The sequence below is a fragment of the Xiphophorus hellerii genome, chromosome 15, assembly GCF_003331165.1.
Source record: "Xiphophorus hellerii strain 12219 chromosome 15, Xiphophorus_hellerii-4.1, whole genome shotgun sequence".
Taxonomy (NCBI): Eukaryota; Metazoa; Chordata; class Actinopteri; order Cyprinodontiformes; family Poeciliidae; genus Xiphophorus; species Xiphophorus hellerii.
The window spans coordinates 24,495,372-24,511,985 of record NC_045686.1 but is presented as its reverse complement, the minus strand read 5'-3'; the positions used below and the strand labels follow the sequence as shown (position 1 = coordinate 24,511,985).

General features: G+C 38.2%; 1 protein-coding gene across 3 annotated transcripts; it reads left to right on the top strand.

Moving 5' to 3' along the window:
• Positions 1 to 5,584: 5,584 nt before the first annotated feature.
• On the top strand, positions 5,585 to 16,512 carry gopc (golgi-associated PDZ and coiled-coil motif containing). Of its 3 annotated transcripts, XM_032585071.1 has the most exons (10): positions 5,607 to 5,621; positions 5,751 to 6,080; positions 7,291 to 7,455; positions 8,225 to 8,248; positions 9,904 to 10,079; positions 12,812 to 12,977; positions 13,066 to 13,161; positions 13,680 to 13,844; positions 13,987 to 14,155; positions 15,270 to 16,512. In XM_032585071.1, exons 2-10 carry the CDS (start codon positions 5,820 to 5,822, stop codon positions 15,383 to 15,385), a joined length of 1,338 nt encoding a protein of 445 aa, XP_032440962.1. In that variant the 5' UTR covers positions 5,607 to 5,621; positions 5,751 to 5,819; the 3' UTR covers positions 15,386 to 16,512. The 3 variants fall into 3 exon arrangements, with proteins under 3 accessions (XP_032440961.1, XP_032440963.1, XP_032440962.1); XM_032585070.1 differs by having other exon boundaries at positions 5,585 to 6,080; XM_032585072.1 differs by lacking the exon at positions 8,225 to 8,248 and having other exon boundaries at positions 5,586 to 6,080.
• Positions 16,513 to 16,614: the final 102 nt, after the last annotated feature.

Genomic DNA, 16,614 nt, shown 5'->3' with positions numbered 1-16,614 from the left:
ATTGATGCTTCCACTAAGGATGAGGAAGTTTGTTCTGGAAGCCCAAATGCTGAGAATATGTGGACAGATTTTGGAGAAGTGTATAAGTTTTCTTCATCAGAGGAATCGTCTTCTGAAGAAGAAAACTCAGAAGATGGAAATCAGAATGACACCGATAATTTTGACAGCATGGATGTAAATATTTACCCAGGAATGTACTTTTGCAAATTCTCCAACTCCTTTTTTAACAGCTGGATGAATGCCACAACACAAAGCATCATGAACTTGACTATTGTCAGAAGGTTTGTGGCTCAGTTTCCTGAGGAGATTTCTGAACTTTTTACAGCAACACCATTGTTTGTGAGGTGTTTCTTTACAGCAATGTACCATCCAGGAAGAGGCTTTCCTCCACATGAAGTCTTTGCTGTTCAGAATGAACTCATTGAAACTCTGAAGATTAAGGATGGAAAACATCAGGACAAGCCAGGAGTCCTTTTGTTTTACATGTTGCACTATCTGGCCCAGTGTGGCATCTACACAAACTGTAAGCTGTATACAGCTGACTATTGTGGACAATGTCAGAAGTGTTCACAAATTATTCGTAACTTTGGTCCTGTCATTCCTCTGCACAACAAAATGACACCACATCAACTCTTCTGGAGGATTATTGGAGTGGAATTTCAGAGGACAGGACGAATACAGTGCAGGGCTCAAAGTGACAACTGACCAACAACAAAGATAGTGCTTCAGACACATTTTGGAGGAAGTGGGTGGAACATGGCCCACACAGAGTGGGACATGTCCCTGCCTCCATTGTCAAGGAGGCAGGGACATGTCCAAGGATCTTGCAAAAGATCCTTGTTCTTAGGTACACTGGAGAACAGTGTGGTCACAAAATTTTCAGTTCATTTATTATGGGCAACGCCACGCTAGAATCAACTCGAGGGCACCAGAAGGGAGGGATGCTGTCAAGCTGAAGATAGAGACCTATCGGGTGGTTTTGGTCTGTGGATCCCTGGAAGCAGCTGATGGGTCCAGGCAGTCCAAGCAGCATGAAGCTTGGGTGCTCACTGAGGCAAAAACTCGGGCATGGGAGAAGTTCACAGAGGCCATGGAGAACCTTGGATCAGGCAGAGTACTTCGAAGACTTCCTCAATCCCACCATCGCATATGCACTGAGGAAGCGGATCTTGGGGACTTTGGATCAGGCTTTGCTGAGTTGACCATGGTGAGAAGCGCAGAGGAGTGGGCATACTTTTTGCCTCCCACCTTTTCTGCCTGTATGTTGGGGTTTACTCCAATGAAGAGGGTAGCTTCATTCCACCTACTGGGGGGACGGGTTCTGACTGTTGTTTGTACTTATGTGACAGACAGCAGTTTAGATTGGCCAACTTTTTTTGAGTTGTTGGAGGGGTGCTGGAGAATGTCCCTCCTAGAGACTTCCTTGTTCTGCTGGTGGATTTCAACGCTCACGTGGGCAATGACAGTGAGACCCCGAGGGTTGTGGTTGGGAGCAGGGGCGATTCTAGGATCTGACCTTTAGGGGTGCTTAGCCCCCAGCAGGGCTAGATATTCGTTCATGCAGTTTTCTAAATCTAACTGCTTATTTACATACGTTCACAAACAAAATTAAGAGACATGTTGTCAGTAATTCACAGAACAAAAGAACAATGTTCATTTTACTTAAACATATAGTTTGAGTAAAATTAACATTACTCAAATGTTCATTTTACTGAACATAAAACATCATAAAATGATCCATAAATGTTCATTCATGGATCATTTTACTGATCCATAAATGTTCATGCATGGATGTTACATAAAGAGTAAAATCAGAGAAACTTTAAATTTTTTCCACAGGTGTATAAACTCAGTTTGAAACAGAATCTCTAGACTACATCATACCTGCCAACATCTGCTAACATTAATGAGACACAAGTAGCTGTGGAGTGACACAGTCCTAGTGTGGAAATTAAAATAAAATCTACTCAAAACTATGCATTTCCAGTCATTTGAAGAACATTTTACTAAATGCATAGGATTAATAAACCTAAAACCAGTTTATTATCAAGATAGATGTTGAACTTTATTTGAAAATCATACTTAGAAATTGCATTACCCTTATTTTTGTCTGACCGTTATGCGGCTGTTGGCCTTTTTTCTTTAAACAAGAATGAATGTCCATCTATGGAAAAGTAGACATGATTACATATTTCAGTTCACAGTTCATGAAGTGGGTCTGTCATAGTTTCAGGACAAAACACCTTTTTCTTCGCAAAGAAACAGCCTAACTCCAACATTCTGTGCTCTTCTTTAGTTTGACCTTATTTAAGTGACTCCAGAGATATTTGGGAAATTAATTACAAAACAACACAACAGTCACTAATCAAACTTCAAAAAAAAATTTGGATAAATTATTTATCCAAATATTTTGCACATATAGGCTACATTTTGTACAGAACTACAAAATACTCTTCAAATAAATAAAGCCAATGCTGTACACAATTTCATTCATAAATATAAAAAATAATTCTAAATTAATTAAGTACTGCATTGCCCATTGCAAAAAATCACTAAGCATAATATTTTGCATTGCAAATTGTCATCTGAATAAATGATTCAGATGAATGTGCTGATGATACAAGTCTGGCCCCTTATAGCTGGTTAAAATATATATATATATACAGTATATATATATATATATATATATATATATATATATATATATATATATATATATATAATTGTCTTTACTGTTTTCTTTAGAGGCTGGTTCTAGACCAAATTTACCACAGGGGCCCATGCAGACAGTGTTTTTATGGAGACACGTAAAAAAAGCATTAAACAAAAACAGAGCAATATTTCATCATTTAATAATGTGAACAAAGAGCCACTTGTGTCTCCAGAGATTCAGGTTGCAGGTCTCTGATTTAGTAGATGGAAAGTCTGATCCTATCTCCATACAGAAGTTAAAAGAGCAGTACTATCATTTTTAATTCATTAAATTAATTTTCATTTAAAATAATTTAATGTATTTTTAATAATACCTTAAAAAGAAAATTGTGAAGAAAAAATATCTACCACTGAATATTTAAAAAGGACATTTATTTAGTATAATTTCTTTAGAACCCCTCGGAGCCCCCGTCTAGAACCGGCCCTGGCCTGCAGGTCTGGTGTATTTTTGCTTAGCATGTTTTTTCTTCATTGATAGGAAGTCAGATTATCCAAACTGGTAAACCACATTAATAAAATATTAGTGAAATAATACATTAAATGACCACTGGACAATTATTCATAAATATATCAACATTTTTGAATAAAACACACAGAAAGTAATGTAATGTAGGAAATATTTGTGCATTTTCTGTTAATCTATTTGTATGATTTGTTCTTTAAATGCCACTTGTTTTGGCTATTGCTATTATTTATTAAATATCATCCAAAGTCAACATCCTAAGCAAAGAATCAAACCACAATAGTCAACTAAAATCACAATAAGAAACGTAATCAATCATAACTAAATGTTCTGTACCATGTCAGCCCCAGGAGATGATTGAAGATGAAGAGACGCAGATTTCTGGTTCTGACGGGTCTGCGGTTCCTCTCCTGATCCATTCTGTCTGATATCAGCAGCTCACTGCGCCACGACGGACACTTTTTGTTTGTCTTTCTATGTCCGCAGTATCCATCCTCTCTGAAATCGTTCGGCTTATAATGCGCGTCTTTTCACTCACGTCTGTAATTTTAAAAGCGTTTTTGCTTCTAAGGACAGTGAATCGGGTCGAGGACGTTTTAAAAAGACGCGGGTTGATAGCAGCTCACCGCGGCTGCGTAGTGTCCGTCTCTAGGCGTTCAGCGTCGGTCCGTAGCGTTCTGGGGTCCTTTAGCTCCGCCACGACAATTTAGTTGACCTTAATATTTCCTGTGTTTTATTTTGGTCATTATTGTTAAACTTAGTGTTGATGTATGTATTATAGGGTTCGAGTGCGCAGGTTTACAAGCGTGCAAAGCTGTAAGAATTGGGACGGTACGCCCCTGTGTCGTAACTTCGACATCCAAAATTTAAAATCACTGTTTAGGCATTTGTGCTGCTAAAAAGTAAACAAATTATTTTAAATGTACAGTAAAGGTAGTTTTGGAGATATAGGTTTGACTTGTTGAATACAAAACATTCTATGTAATCACATGTTCAGTAGACTGAAATGAAAATTATTTCAATATTTTACTTTTGAAAACTGTTTTTATTCTCTTTTTTTTTTTGGAACAGACAGCTTGCTCAATGAACTTTGCATATTTCCAAGATGGCAAAACATATACATTAACATATATTAATATTCAATTTAACAGTCTGTGATTTGACTTTAAGGACAAACATACGGCATATATAAAAATACAAATTCCTGATGCTACATTTGAAAAATAAAAATACTAATGGAACTAAAATGTCTGCGATAGACTTTCGACCTGTCCAGGGTGTACCCCGCCTCTCGCCCGAAATGTCTGGCTGGAGATAGGCACCAGCACCAGTCCAACAGTTTTGTGGCCTTTGAGACCTACATGGACATGGAAATATATTAATATAGACAGATCATTATCAAATATTAAGGAAAGAAATATAACAGATATCTGCCAAGAATTTTATAATCAAATACAGAATAAATATAATGATTATTTGCAAATTTATACTGATGGTTCAAAACCTCCCAAAAATGAAGCGACTGGTATAGCAGCAGTGATTCCTGAATTAAAGATTAATATTTCAAACAGAACATCTAATTATCTCAGTATATATGCAGTAGAATTATGTGCTATATTATTAGCTTAAGAATGGGTGGAGGATAGTAATATAAATAAAATAATAGTTTGTAGTGATTCATTATTTGCATTGTTGAGTATTGGAAAAGGAAGTAGCTACAAATAATCATCAAAATATATTATATGAGATTATGGCTGTTCATCATAGAATTTGTGAACAAAATAAAAATGTAATATTATTTTGGACTCCTGCTCATGTGGGTATTTTGGGTAATGAAAGAGCAGATAGGTTGGCTAAGGAGGCTATTAAAAAGAAGATATTGATATGCCAGTAAAGTTATCTAAATCTGAAGGCAAAAGTATAGTTTGGAGACAAAGCAAAGAAGTTATGGAAAATTAGGTGGGATAATGAAATAAATGGAAGGCATTTATATAGGATACAAAATACAGTTGATGTAGTAAAGATTAGAGGAATAAACAGGAGGGAGGAGATAATTATAAATAGAATAAGAATCGGTCACAGTTTTTTAAATGCAACTCTTTTTAAGATGGGGAAACATTTTACTGGTTTTTGTAGTTGGTGTGATGCTGTAGAAACGATGGAACATGTTTTTATTAGTTGTAGAAAATATGTAAATCAAAGAAGATTATTAAAAACGGAATTAGGTTTTAATAGGGAATTGAAATTTGAGAATGTGGTTGATCAGTTAAATAGTATTGAGGGGAAAAAGAAGATTTTTCGTTTTTTAAAAAAATACTGGGATCATTATGAGAATTTGAGGTATAGATATTAGGATCCAATAGATGGCAGTAGTGCAACAATAATGGATGCAAGCTGCCGTTAAAATCTAAAGAAGAAGAAGAAGAAGAAGTAGTCGATTTATTATGTCAGTTTAATGTGTGACTTCCTGGTTACGCGGTATATTTCTCAATCCGGTTTCTTCTAAATATATAGTAGTACGAGGTGTACTCCAGACGTTTGAAGGATTTTTAATCAACTTTTTTTTTAACTTCAGCTCCTTCAGGGTTTCCTGAGACTGCTGATCAAAGTTAGCTGCTGAGCTAACTTGTCCGACAGACTGACCATGTCCGCCTCAACTGGCAGCTCTCCGCCGGGCCACAGCTCAGGCCTTGGCCCGAGTATGTCTATGTTCCGATGGCTGGAGGTGCTGGAGAAGGAATTTGACAAGGCATTTGTGGACGTAGATCTATTGCTCGGAGAAATAGACCCCGATCAAGTGGATATAACATACGAAGGAAGACAGAAAATGACGAGTCTGAGCTCTTGTTTTGCTCAGCTCTGCCACAAAACCCAGACGGTTTTCCAGCTCAACCACAAATTAGAGGTTAGTTGACAGATCTTAGCATGTTTTTAATCAGTGAATATTAAACTGTGTTTACAGTTCAGCGAGAGCAGTTCTCCCGGAGACAGAGCACGTCTGACTGGCTTGTTCCTGACTTCTTGGAGTTAATGGTCGGTGGTTGGCACAGCGAAGAGCCTAAAGCAGGGGCGCCCAAAGTCGGTCCTCGAGGGCCGGCATCCTGCATGTTTTAGTTCTCTCCCTGGTAGTCTAAAGCTTTTCCAAGCCTAAAGCTTCCGACACCAGGCCTCTTCAGTGGACTCATGTCTCCAACCGAGGCGTAGTCATCAGGACGTAAGATAGATGGTGTTTCCGGAGGCTGCTTTCACAGACAGCAGAACTGATCTTCTTGGACTAAGTTCCGCCTCTTTCCAGAGCCAGGAGCAAATTAATCTAAACCCTGTTTAAAATTTTAACTGATATAACAACTTTGTGAAAGTATAAGAGAATATTAAGAAAATAGACTGAGATAAACTAATAATGACTTGTTTTTCCCATCTAACTGGTCTTAGATAATCTTATCATAGTGGCTGTTTCCTCTATTCTTTGTTTAAGGTTAAAGGAGTAAAGTTCTACCACTGTTGTTCTTCAGTAATTGTTAATGACTTTTGTTGAATGCTAGTCCATTAACTGATAGATTGCATTTTAGAATTTGAACCCCAGCATTCATTTTTAAATTGGAAGTGCAAAAAGATGGACAGATTAGACATTTCTACTCTTAAACACACATTGGAACATATTTTTATTTATTTTTTCCCAAATCACACAGTTTACCAGACTGGAATTTATTTGTACATTTATCAGCATCTACCTCAATGTGCTGCTAATGGTGGAGAAGCAACAAATTCTTGACAGGGCTCCAATGTGGGGAACTACTATACAGGTGGAGTATAGCAGAGAGCGAGGTGAGCAGCGTATGCATAAGAGTGATTGTCAGCATTGGCTCTGATTGTTTCTGACCAGGAGTGTTATATTTCTGCACATGGCTGTAGGAACACAGGGAGGATGCAGAGGAGCATGTCAAAATACAGTTTTTTATATAAAAATTGCCTTTAACAAAATCTTTTTCTGATTTATGTATTTATTCTTTGGGCTAATCCAGTTTTTGATCTGACATGTCTTCATTTTGTACCTTTCCTCCACTCTTCCTCTTTTCTACATATCTACTCCTTCATTCATACTTTGTCTGATAAAGGCCCAGCTGGTTGACCTGCGCTCTGAGTTGACTGAAGCTAAGTCTGAGCGGACAGTCGTGGAAAAGGAGGTCCACGATCTGCTGCTGCAGCTCCATTCTCTGCAGCTCCAGCTCAATGCCAAGCAGGGCCAAGTGGAGGACTCTGACATCATCAAAGACAGACTGGTAGGTAGGACAAAAAATGACTAGCTCTGGTACGTTTGTCAAGGATGTAAGAGGAGTCTGTCAGGAAAAGACTGATTATCATGTGTTATTGGTAAAGGACTGTTGCTTTCATTAAAAAATAAGGATTCCTGATATGTATTGATTCTAATGTGGTTCAACAGAGAGAGAGCTTCCATACTGCTGGCCGTCCTGTAAGCTCACATGTCACACCTTTCTATTAGCTGAGGTTTGTTTGTCAGGGAGACGGCAACAACAACATGCTGGGAATCAGGTTTAATTCAGTGGTCATGTGAGCATCAGTGTTTCTTTTCTTTGGAAACCAAAGTTTCCCGGCACGCTTGGCTTTCCTCTCCTGGTATGATGGACATGCTGGCACACAGCCAGTGCAGTGTCTCCCCTTTTCTATCTATGCTGCTCTTTCCACTGTTGCCAACTCCTGAGAAAGAAAAGTACTGGCTGTCCTTAAAGTCGCTAGATGATGTCATCACCTAATTTGCATATTTGTTCATGTGATCCAGACTCCAGTGGGAAAGAGGAATGTCAAGAAGTACCAAACCACTCGAAATATGTTTAGAACTACAAATGGACTTTCTGAAGTCATTTCATATCTCTAACTCTTTATAGCAACAGAGTTGCTGAGTTGGCAACTGTGACTGTTTCACCACCTTTACTGCTGTTGCTAACACAGTTCTGTGTGTTACCTCTCATGTTGCAAACTATTCTCTAACCTCCACCTTCTTTCTTTTCTTCTTCTTACTTTGCTCTAAAGCTTGCAACATCCTTGGAAGGGATGGTGAGTTTTATTTGGCACATGCTTTTGCAAAGGTAAAATCTTTGAGATATTTGAAGTGATTGTTAGACTAGCTACTGATCGCTGTTCACAACGTTTCGTCCTGACATGGGTCTGCCTGAATGTTTGTTATATTGGTTTTCTTAGTTAATGGATCTGGGTCTATCAGGTATGGAATATATTGTGTTTAAAGTCATTTTATAGAAATTGTAAACTGGTCTGAGGTGAAAATTATGCTTCCTCCTATAATAAGCTATCAGATATCACTTGACAATTAGACATAAACAGCAGAAAGTCTATCTTGCTTTTAGAAGGTCTCTTGCATCTTTTGTGCATCGTCTTCATTGATTTCTTTTTAAACACTACTATAAAACAAAGTAGTGTTTCATATTGAAGTTTGAGAATTCTTCATTTTCATGCCACATATGATTTGTTGTTAAAGCAAAAAGATGGAGAAAAAGAAGATTAATGGTGCTATTTTTTCCAGATGATACTCTGGCCTATAAGTTATTCAAATATAAATGAGCACCTAATGCTTTAAAAAAAAACAAACAGAAAACACAATGTTAGAATCTATCTTTGGACAAAACAAGGGGATTCCTGAACACCGCGAGCTAAAATTTGTTGACAAATTTATAGTGGAAGCTATAAATTTATAGTATATATGACAACTTTCATTGTGATGAAAGTTGTCATCACAATGTTATTTTCCACAATTTCAGTTTTTATCTTTAACTTTGCTTACCTTGTTTTTGGTGTGTGTACAGTAATGAAAAAGTACTAACTTCAATCTTAGCAAGTCCAGTTTTTATGGGATTTTATTTTCATGTGGAGGAGATTATCAGCCACATTTCCTGAAAGAAATATTAAAATATATTTTTATGCCAGTGGGCAGAAAGAGAATTCCTACGACTCAAATCACATAACCAATCTAGTGACAAGCACAAGACAGGTGTTTTGAGTAAAAAAAAAAGAAAGGTTCATTGTCTACTAGATGAGCACAGAAAGTTTTAAGAGACATAGTCCAAAGTCTTATTTGTTCTTTGTTCAAGCTCTTTACTTATGCAAACAAACCCGTTTCAAAAGAAGCAACATGGAGCGCTTTTAAAAATTCCACATCCAAAATTCAATAAAAGTTATTCACCTGGTAAGAAACGCAGAAAGAGAAACTCCACTGCAGCAGCAAAGTTTTATCAACAGAATAATAGTGTGAAACTGTTAAACTCCACCTGAACAGAGGCATCTTTTAAAATGGCCTGGATTTTTTTAAGGTTTTATTGGGTCTTGATCTTGTGACATCTGTATGGAGGACTCAGGCCTGCGCCACCGCAGCACTTCAAAAATAACATTGATTTTGACGTGCGCAAAAAAAGCTTTTCTAAAATTTAGAAAATATTTCTAAATTGAAATGAAAATATTTCATTTTGGCTTTAACAGAAATATTGTTCAGAGACTTTAACAACAACGATGCAGTTCTTAAAGGGATTACAGTTGTGTGATTAAGCAATGAAGATATTGGAAACGGTTTTAGAGACCAGCTGTAGACTGTCTGTGATCCGCAACTGGTGGAGAGCAAAGATGTGAAATTATGGGAAAGCAAAATAAAGGTAAAGGAAGATCAGTCTTTATGCCACTTACATGGTCTGTGTTTATTCTAGGAACAGGAACTTGATGCTAGCAAGAAGGAGAAATTAACTGAGGCAAGACTGGAAGCAGAAGTCCGACTTTTTAAGAAAGAAAACGAGGCCCTTCGTAGACACATTGCAGTCCTGCAGGCTGAGGTGTACGGAGCCAGACTAGCAGCTAAATACTTGGACAAGGAACTGGCTGGCAGGTAAGAAGAATTGAATTCTATTAGGACCGATGGTAATGGATATTTCCAGAGACGATGTTTGTTGGACAGACAACATTGTTTTCTGACTGAAGAATGGGACATCTTTTGTTGCTGCTCTTATTTCTTACAACTGTTCAGGCTGGTAGTTTTTTCAAAAATGTTTTGCAGATAAATAGAGCAAAAAGGGTCCTTGGAATTTGGAATTGGTGTTCAATTTTAAGCAGATGTGACTTCCATGTTGTCTTTGAAGCCCTTTGACTTTAATGTCGACACGGTCAGGAAATATGTCGGAGTGTCTTTTAAAGTTTGGAGTCTCGGTACCAAATAATGAGGCTGCAGTCATCAGGGCTGTTGAGGTTACTTACACAGAACACATCTGGTTAATCCCACTTAAACCAACCTGGTTTATATGGACTGCTGTTTTGTCCTGCAGCATACTTCACACATCCTGAGAGGCGTTACAGTTCCACTCTGGTTTCAAAAAGCGCCAGTGTGAGACACTCCAGTCACTGGTGTCACGTAAACTGGACTGCAACAAAAACATTTCAACTTAACTGAAGAGCAGCTCCTTAATGCTCAGGCTTTAGATGGCCTCCAGCATTAAGAACCTCTTCCTGCTGTTATATGACTGCAGAGGTCTGAGAGCAGCTGACCAGCCTTATGGTCAGACCATTCAGATCTGAAACAAAGAGCGGTGAGGAGCATGTTATAAGATTTTCCATTACGTTCCCTTCTTTTGATTACCAAAACCACTGTTTACATTAAACACACAAAAAATAAAATATTTGATGATGCATAAAAAAAGCCAATAAATAATCAGATGTACCACACAAAGGAGAGTCAGAAACAGCAGGCCATATTTGCAGGTTGAGAATCAGTCATCATAATATGTGAGCATGGAATAAAGAAAATACAAATAGACAGGTTATTGTTTGTTTTTTGGGTATGGCTCAGAAAAGCAGCTGACAAGTTTTTTTCCATTCTCAGAAATGTGAGCGTGTCTGTTTTATGTGTTTTAAGTGGATCATGTTGCTGGCAGCAGCAACGGCAGCAGCAACCTCCACCCTCCTGGAATGAGGATGATGCTGATGAGGCCTGTGCAGGCCTTGTACATGAGCTCCTGCACAAAACTCATTTTATCTGAATTTGTCCTGGGGAAAAATTCAGCCATTTGCAAAGAGCAGAAAGAAGCCAGAGGACCAGAGTCTGGAATGTCATGGGAAGAGCAAAACCAAAATCAACCTGTTTGTTTAATTTAATGTTATTTTGTTTTATTGCAGAACCAGTGTCACACTGGGCAGAAACATCCTCAAACTAAACAAGATGTGTGTTTGTGAGTGGTGAGCTGGTGTCCTCTGAAGTGCCCTCTTCCTTAAATTCTTTAAATATGTCATTATCATTTAAAAAAATTGACCAGTAAAAATAGATTGACGGGATTACTTTGACTGCATGAGTCAAAATGGCAGAAGACAAAAAAAGTCGAGTGCAATCTCTGATTTCCACACTATACAATTCTCAACGAGAGTGGGATTGGGAGTCAGAGCTAGAGGAAGAAGCAGAGGAGGAATGCCAGAGATGGAGCACTCTGTTCATCCTACACCACAGATCTGGAGGGGTTGGAGCATGTTGTTATGCGTTTGAGGGCCCAGCAGAAATCGTTTGCGTAATCCTGCTGTAGATGTTGGAAAGCGAGTCTCTACAGTAATCTCAGCCGAAAGAGACACATCAGATGTCTTAACATTTCTGGCTCACGTTTTTGGAATGCTACAGTTTTTTTGCTACAGTCAATAATTCTTCACAATACAATTTTGGCCTGCATATTGATTGTATAACACAAAGACAAATTCTTTTTTGTTGTAATGTTACTGTACCTGAGATCTGAACATCAGGATAATCTTCAGGTGGATTTCAAAGAGTGAGAGTCAGATTTACCCCAGTGGTGGGGGTCCCTGTTTGTAACAGTGTTATATAAAATGATTTTATGTCTCTTTTATGTTATATTCATCAAACACAAATAGTTTAGTTTTAGTTGGATTTTATTTTAAAACTTGACTTTTTACACAGGAGTTTAATTAATCTTACTATGCATTTTCACTGACCACACAGTGTAATAATACATTTCATTGATTTCATTCATCCTGGGTTTTATTCTTCTTTAGTAAAAACTCTGACTTGTGTTTTTCCCGATTGGTTTTTACAGCTTTTGGTCTGGTAACATTTTGTGTGGTTCCAGTGAATCTGCTGGATACTTTCATTGACTTTCACAAAAGAAAAGACAATAAAAGCATCAGAGCCCAGAACCTAAAAAGGCTCTGGTTCTGTTCTGGTTCTGTTCTGGTTCTGCTCTGGTTCTGCTCTGGTTCTGTTCCAGGAGCAGCTGTGGAACCTCTAGACATGATGATGTACCAAAGGATTCTTCATAAAAACAGCATAATTTTATCCAACCAGACTTCCTCTTCATGAGACTGTCTTGGGAAAACAGCATCTTCAGTCAGAGGCTTCTTCAGATGTACTGTAACACAGACTGCAACTTTGTTCAGGCTTATTAAATGTTACATCCAAGCAGTCCTCTTGCAACGTTGTGCAAACTGAAATTTGTACGATGACTGAGATTTGATGCATCTCTGTTCATAGAAAAACCAAGTTAATCTGAACTCACCCCAGTTAAAAATTACAGCTGAGAAGCATATCCTACCAGATGACAGTAGATGATGATGTGATCACTCTTTCAGGGTGCAGCAGATCCAGTTACTTGGTCGTGACATGAAAGGACCGGCCCATGACAAGCTGTGGAACCAGCTGGAGGCAGAGATTCACCTCCACCGCCATAAAACAGTCATCCGTGCGTGTCGAGGCCGCAGCGACCCAAAGAAGTCTCTTCCCTCTCCTGTGGGACATGTATGTTTAAACTCACACAGAGGTTGAAGTGCTTGCACTTGTCCTTTCTAAAAAAAATGTGTAATGTTAATATTTTTTTGTATGATAGGACCCTGACACGCTGAAGAAAACCCAGGGAGTGGGTCCCATCAGAAAGGTGGTGCTCCTGAAGGAGGATCACGAAGGCCTAGGAATCTCCATCACAGTAAATAGAACTTTTTCTTCCTTAAGGAGGAACAAACTCCAATTTTGCGCAATTTTACAAACTTTATCACTTGGGTAAAATAAAAAACTTCAACACAGCTTGCTGCACGCCTCCTGTAAGCAATCATTTCTCAACAGTCTGAAGGTCCCTCTGTAGAACAAGGAGCTGGTTTCCACCAGGCCCGGATTCCAACCAATTACTGTGACTAGTTTAAAAAAAACAAAAAAAAAACTTTATTTATGATACTATACACATACAAAACATGCATAAAAAAATTAACCCGACTTAAGACAAAGGGATACTTTAACCTCAGTCTCCTCTGACAGCCCTCAGAAAAAAGTCAGCATGACTAATAAGTACAAAACTGAAAAAAAATAACCCATTACACTAACTGTTTGGAACAAGAGACGTGTCTGGATAAAGTTGCTTGTAAACAGGAATCTGAAGAGACTCAATTTATGCCAAAATAAATACCTTATTGTTTGGTGAGGACCTGATGTCATGTGTCTGTTCTTCAGGGTGGGAAGGAGCATGGCGTTCCCATTCTGATTTCAGAGATCCATCCTAACCAGCCTGCAGACAGATGTGGAGGTCTGCATGTTGGAGACGCCATCCTTGCTGTCAACAGCATCAACCTGCGAGACGCAAAACACAAGGAAGCCGTCACCATTCTGTCTCAGCAGGTAGCACCTCTGTTAGACTGGATTTCTCTAACTGTATTGCTGCTGCTTTAAAGAAGACCAGAAGGCACAAAGGACTTAAAGAGTTACTTCTTTATGAACAGCTTATTTGTCTTAATATGCTCACTGTGGGTGTTTGTGGCAGCGAGGACAAATTGAGTTCGAGGTGGTGTACGTGGCCCCAGAAGTGGACAGTGATGATGAGAATGTGGAGTATGAAGATGACAGCGGCCACCGGTACCGACTCTACTTGGATGAACTGGAGGACAGCAGCACAACAGCGCCACCAGGCAACAGCTCAGCATCACTTCAGGGTGAAGGAAATCTCTTTTTCAAATAGACTGTAAAGGAAAAGTGAGTTAAGGACAGTGTTTGGTCAAATTAGAACAAGAGTCTCCACAAGTCTGATTTGTGTGTGAAAGTGAAACATCAAAAAGCTCCTGAGATATTGTAGAATTCACACAAGTAAATCACATATGAAACCTGCAAATCCGTTCATGGAGCAGTGACGAGTCCTGCCTAGTTTTCAATGTTTTCCTGCTAGATGTGAGAATGGAAACGGAATAAATCAATCGAATGCTAATGTCCAATATGACTGATTGTGAAAATGGAGCTAAGACATTCAAATAGCTGTTAAAGTATTCAAATTTAAATAGTTAATGAAACTTTCATTTCCTTAAGTGTACTATCAATTTTTGCACCAATTTGGTGTAGAAATGTCTTTACTTTTGAAAGCAGATGTGCAGAAAGTCAAAAACGGTCCATGGATACTTTATTCATCTGTATATGAATGGGATGTGTAAAATAGAAACTTTTAACAGAATACATGCTCTCCATCATAACTGATCCTTTAGATAAAAAATTGAGGAACACAATTATTTCAACCAGCTGAATTAACAAAGTGCATTACATGAAACCTCGGTTCCTTTAAGGAAGAAAAGCAGCACGAGGTCAACAGATTATATGAACCAGTATTCAAGTTGATATGTCTAACAAAAAATAAGAAATGAACATTAATCTTCAGTCATACAACAATGTCATTCTACCTCTAATTTCCAAAGAGGAGACATTTCTTGTTGAACCAGGTGTGAGCTCTCTCACCAGCTGCTTCCACGTCTTTCACAAGACAAAGATATCTCTGGGTCAGAGCTGATCCAGGCTCAGATTCCTTTTCCTGAAATTTCAGCTCAGTGTTTCCTTCTGTAAAGCTGGTTTCATTCACATGTTGAGCGACATTATATAGCTTTAGCTGCCAGTTCCTTCACTTGTCTTGAGGTTTTCTGTGAAGAGAGGCCGTCTGAAGGATAAACAGCAGCATGTTTGTCCCAAAATATTGAATTATTTTTGAATTCTGAGGAGGAATCATTTTTAATTCAGTCAGATTGAGAACGTTTTGTTCTTTATTAATCTTTTCTCTCCATTCTGCAGCTCTGGAGAAGATGACACTGAACAGTGGACCGGAGAACGGAAACCCTGGGATCCCCTCTCAGAAAAATCCACAGGAAACTCCGTCAAAGCCACCAGACACGGACTACTCCTCATAAAATGCCAAACTGACCTCTGGGATTTTTGGACAAGAACTGAAACAATTCAGTGACAATCTGAGAAACTTGGGGAAACCGACTTTTACTGTCCATTTTCCCATCTTTCTCTTTTAGTCTAGATGAAGTGCAGTTTGTGGCTTGTGGCACTTGATCTCAGTTATTTTTATGTGAAAGTTTGATGCCATGTTAATGGACTGGGAAAATTTGAGAATGTTTTTAGCAATGGGAGCTGACAGGAATACCTTATAGGAGAGAAATATGCACGCTGACATGGAAGTGGAATAATTTCATCTCTTTATTGATAAAATGCTTCAGAGCTTCTGTCTGGGGAGACGGTGTGTGTTGGTTCATTATCTGGTTTTAAATAAGGAAGCCTTTTCAGAAAAAGATTCTGAAAGAAAAATAAGTTTGTTAGAAACGTAGGACAACTTTCACAATGAACTCATTTAGGCATCAAATATTTTAGACAGGGTCTGTTTTTTCTTTTTTAACAGTGACTATAGATATGTTTTAATGTGTAAACTCCTATTTGTGTAATCAGAAGATTAAGATGCAACGTGCTGTTTGGTGACCCACCTTGTCCTTCCGTAGCTCTTAGGCTAACAACTGACCTTTTTTAGGTTGCTGATGTTACTTTTGATTTTTTCTTCTTTTTTTGGTTTTTGTGAACCTCTTGGCTTTTCTTGAGGTTTTTTTTAACCAAATAATTTCAAAAATAGCATGATACATTTTTTTAATCACTACTATCCCTGAAAGTCCATAAAAATGAATGAATCCTTGTCCTGACATATTTAGTCGATAGTTGAACAGGTGTAGGTCAGTGTTGTCATCGGCAACAGTATCACATGTCCTAAATATGTTTAGAGGAGACTACTGTACCCATCTCTGTTATGAATAGACAATCCTGTTTATTTTCTGATATTTGGTATGTGTGCTCTTTAAAGCTGCTGCATTTCCTCGTTCTTTTTAAAACCGTTGTGGAACGCCTCCCAGTATAACTGTGGAGAAGGTTTGACTGCACCAGTTTTTCCAGGCTTCCACCTCTGCAATCCATGTATTCAGCTGAATCGTTTATTATCCACCTGCTTGTTTTTGAACTTGAATAAACCATTTTTTTGTCATAACTCTTTCCTGAACCTCAGTATGTTTTTGTCAGTTTAAGTTTTGTGGGCTGTTTATAAATTCGAGATGCTCTTTAATCATTTAAGGAATATTTAAATGAACAAATG